Source organism: Balaenoptera musculus, chromosome 16 (genome assembly GCF_009873245.2).
Source record: "Balaenoptera musculus isolate JJ_BM4_2016_0621 chromosome 16, mBalMus1.pri.v3, whole genome shotgun sequence".
In the NCBI taxonomy this organism is placed as follows: Eukaryota; Metazoa; Chordata; class Mammalia; order Artiodactyla; family Balaenopteridae; genus Balaenoptera; species Balaenoptera musculus.
In genome coordinates this window covers 8,912,343-8,916,251 of record NC_045800.1, presented here as the reverse complement: position 1 = coordinate 8,916,251, position 3,909 = coordinate 8,912,343, and the positions used below count along the sequence as shown (strand labels likewise).

General features: G+C 59.9%; 1 protein-coding gene across 1 annotated transcript; it reads left to right on the top strand.

The window, feature by feature from the left end:
* Positions 1-495: 495 nt before the first annotated feature.
* Positions 496-2,185, top strand: HMX3 (H6 family homeobox 3). Its single transcript, XM_036829674.1, has 2 exons — positions 496-889; positions 1,512-2,185. The coding sequence occupies exons 1-2, from the start codon at positions 496-498 to the stop codon at positions 2,183-2,185; spliced, it is 1,068 nt and encodes a 355-aa protein (XP_036685569.1).
* Positions 2,186-3,909: the final 1,724 nt, after the last annotated feature.

The window sequence follows — 3,909 nt, the reverse complement described above, 5'->3', positions numbered from 1 at the left end:
AAGCGCCAAAATCCGAGGGAAGGCGAGGAGGGGGCAGTGGCGGAGGCGGCTGCGGGACCCGGGCTCGGCTGCGCCTTCGCCTGCCTAATCCCATTTGCCATTGTACGCGCCCAATCGCCGTATACTCCCCGCATTTAACTTGGATGACATTTTGATTTCATCATTAGCATCCGGCGCCGGATTGACGCAGCCCCAAGCCGGGGACTGCTCTAGCCGCCTCCTCCCCGGGAGCTGCAGCCGCCGCCTAGCCGCCTCGCTCCCTCGGTGCCGCTACGGGGCCGCTCCCCGCCCCTCAGCACCCCTCCCCCATGCGAGCCAGCCCCGGCCGGGTCCTCACCCCGCCCTCCTGCCGTTGGATTTGCGCCCGGGGCGGCCCCCGACTTTGCGCCCCGTAGTTGAGTTCCGTTTATGGTCTGATTTCCGGCGCCCGTCTGCTCGCCCGGCCGCCTGCCTGTCCCGTTCCCTCCCTCCCGGGGACCCGGAGGAGAGGGGACAATGCCGGAGCCCGGGCCGGACGCCCCCGGCACCGCTAGCGCGCAGCCCCCGCCGCCGCCGCCCCCGCCTCCCGCGCCCAAGGAGTCCCCATTCTCCATCAAGAACCTGCTCAACGGAGACCACCACCGGCAGCCCCCTAAGCCGCAGCCGCCCCCACGGACGCTCTTCGCTCCGGCCTCGGCCGCCGCCGCCGCCGCCGCTGCCGCTGCGGCCAAGGGGGCCCTGGAGGGCGCTGCGGGCTTCGCGCTCTCGCAGGTGGGCGACCTGGCTTTCCCCCGCTTTGAGATCCCGGCGCAGAGGTTTGCCCTGCCCGCGCACTACCTGGAGCGCTCCCCGGCCTGGTGGTACCCCTACACCCTGACCCCCGCTGGCGGCCACCTCCCACGACCTGAAGGTACCGACCTCTCTTTGAACTTTCGTTGTCCTCCCTGCGCGCCTGTCCCAGCCCGGTCCGCGCTGCCTTGCACCGCAGCCCTGGGACCCCCGCACCCTCAAACGCGCCGTTTGGCCGGCTTCCTCCGTCCCCTGGCTTGCAACTCCTGCCCGCGCGCTCTGTTGCGCTGCTAGGGAATCCAATCCCACTTGGTGAGAAAACAAATGGAGTTGGAGTCCGGGGCGCGGCGCTTCCCGGGAAGGTGGCCTCGGGCATGAATGGGGAGGCTTTAGGTGGCTGGGACTGGGGACCTGGCCTGGATGGAGGGAGTGACCCCGGCGGGCCCAAGCTGGAGGCAAATCTCCGCGGGCCCCCGGCGAGGGAACTGAGGGAAAGAAAGGAACCGGCCGTGCTGCCCACTCCGGGTCTCCCTAGCCTCTCCTCGGGAGAAGGTTGGATGTCAGGATGTGGCGCCCCTCTTCTGGCCCAGCCGGGAAGGAGGAGGCCCGCGGGAATGGTGAGGCCTCGCGGCCTGGGGCCCAGAGGCCGGCGCGGGTTGAGCCTGCCGCTCCCAGGCGCCAGGCCTCGCTGAAGGCTGTGTCCGTTTGCGTGTGTGTGCGTCCGTCTGTCTGTCTCTCTTCAGCCTCGGAGAAGGCCCTGCTACGAGACTCCTCCCCCGCCTCGGGCACCGACCGCGACTCCCCGGAGCCGCTGCTTAAAGCCGACCCGGACCACAAGGAGCTGGACTCCAAGAGCCCGGACGAGATCATTCTGGAGGAGAGCGACTCGGAGGAAGGCAAGAAGGAGGGCGAGGCGGCGCCGGGCGCGGCCGGGGCGAGCGTGGGAGCGGCGGCGGCGACGCCGGGCGCCGAGGACTGGAAGAAGGGCGCAGAGAGCCCGGAGAAGAAGCCCGCGTGCCGCAAGAAGAAGACGCGCACGGTCTTCTCGCGCAGCCAGGTCTTCCAGCTCGAGTCCACCTTCGACATGAAGCGCTACCTGAGCAGCTCGGAGCGCGCCGGCCTGGCCGCGTCGCTGCACCTCACCGAGACGCAGGTCAAGATCTGGTTCCAGAACCGCCGCAACAAGTGGAAGCGGCAGCTGGCAGCCGAGCTGGAGGCAGCCAACCTGAGCCACGCCGCGGCGCAGCGCATCGTACGGGTGCCCATCCTCTATCACGAGAACTCGGCGGCCGAGGGCGCGGCGGCCGCGGCCGCGGGGGCCCCGGTGCCAGTCAGCCAGCCGCTGCTCACCTTCCCGCACCCCGTGTATTACTCTCACCCAGTGGTCTCGTCCGTGCCGCTGCTCCGGCCTGTCTGAGGCCCGAGAGGGGAGGAGGAGGGAGCGCCCGGCCCCCTTCCCAGACCCCAGAGGAGACTGGGCCGGGCCGGGGGCACAGAGACCTCCAGCGGCCTTCGGGAACCGGGGCTTCGGCGCGCGGCTCCGGCCTCCCCTCCCCTAATCGGTAGCGTTTTGTAAGTATTTGCAATGCATTTTCGTGCAATTCACCCCTAATGGATTTGAGGCGCTTCCCCTCTTACTTTTGGTTTTGGTTTATATTAAGAGAAAGCAGGAAAAAGACAAAATTCCCAGGTCAAATATTTCGGCTGAAAGCTTTTGCAAGATGTGCCACCCTCCCCCACCCCCGCCCCCGCCCCCGCCCCCAGTTTGCATTGCGCTGTGGCTTTTTGGTTTTATTTTTATGGAAGGAAAGTAAGCGCAAATCCTGAACCCCTCTGATTGATTCATTTTCTATAGAACTATTTTCAGAAGTCGAGAGAGAGAGAGAGAGAGAGAGAAAGAGAGAGAGAAATTCACGTTGTAGTACTTTTATTTCTGGATTTCTGGGTGTGGTTCTTCCTCTCCACTCCCAATCAGATATTCCCCAGTTTTCAGAACCTGAGCAGCCTCTCATAAGAACCCCGACTCAGGCCACTTTTCTCTCCCCTGCAGAGGTCTGTCACAATTGACCTCTTCATCTGTCCTTTTTGGGACCGATGAATTCTCTAATTAAGTGTTTAAAGGGAAAAGACGAGGCAGCCCCAAATCAGACTTCTGATTATTGAAACAACTACACATCTGGCCTGGTGTGGATGGTCTTATTTATTAGCAGCCTATATTGGGGGAATTTCATTTGTTGGTAAATTATTATTAATATTACCATTATTACTTTGTTCCCTATTTTGAGAGAATATTTCAATATTAAAAAAAAACCTTATCTTTTATCCTCTCCACCTACCGTTTTGTTCTGCAGTAACTGTTGTACTTTTGACCTGTGCAATATTGAACAAAATTTCCTGAGATCCTGCTTCTTCCTCCACGGAGAGAAGCAGACGTCTTCAATGTATAATCCCGGTCATTCGTTTATGAGGAAGAAATTAAGAAGGGGAAAGGGGGGAAGGAAGGAAACAAGGATAGGTAGCAATTCTCAAAGGAGTAAGATAGGCATACTGGAGCGCTTTAAGTGAAGGACAATCAATTTAGGAGAATTTTAACTTATTTGATAAATGTACAGATTTCTTGTAAAGTTCACCCTCAACTCCTCAGGGCTCCTTGCTCTGCCACCCAATCTGTTTTCTTTCTGTCGGCTACACCTGTTGTTCTGCGATAGTTTGTCCCTCCCACCCATCTCCCTCACCTCTGCCCGGATTCAGTCGCTTTTTAAGAAAAAGAGGGAAAAAAAATCACAAAATATTGTTACACTTAATGTTGTCGTGAAATGGAATTAATTAAAAAGAAAAGAAAAGCGAGGCATTTCCTGTTGCCAGAGTGTGTAACTTTGGACGATTTTCCCCAGAGCAGGTGTCTGCGAACTCTCTTCTGCCTCGCTCTCTGGCTGCCTCTGCAATGGCCGAGTCCGACCTGGACGCACATCCCTATAATCCAGGAGGCGGCGGAGACAGAGGCGGCTTTGTTCGCGACCAGATCCGCTCTCTCCCCAGTACCGTACGCCTCCTGAAACGCCCTGTGAGCAAGGGAAGAATGCGGGGCGGAACGGGTGAGGACCCGGGCTTATCTAGTTCGCGGAATTGAGCGCAGCGACA

Bases quoted from the DNA above. Each gene is read 5' to 3' on its own strand.
- HMX3 (XM_036829674.1), top strand. From the start codon at position 496: ATGCCGGAGCCCGGGCCGGACGCCCCCGGCACCGCTAGCGCGCAGCCC. The intron at 890-1,511 runs GTACCGACCTCT...GTCTCTCTTCAG, and splicing joins CCACCTCCCACGACCTGAAG to CCTCGGAGAAGGCCCTGCTA.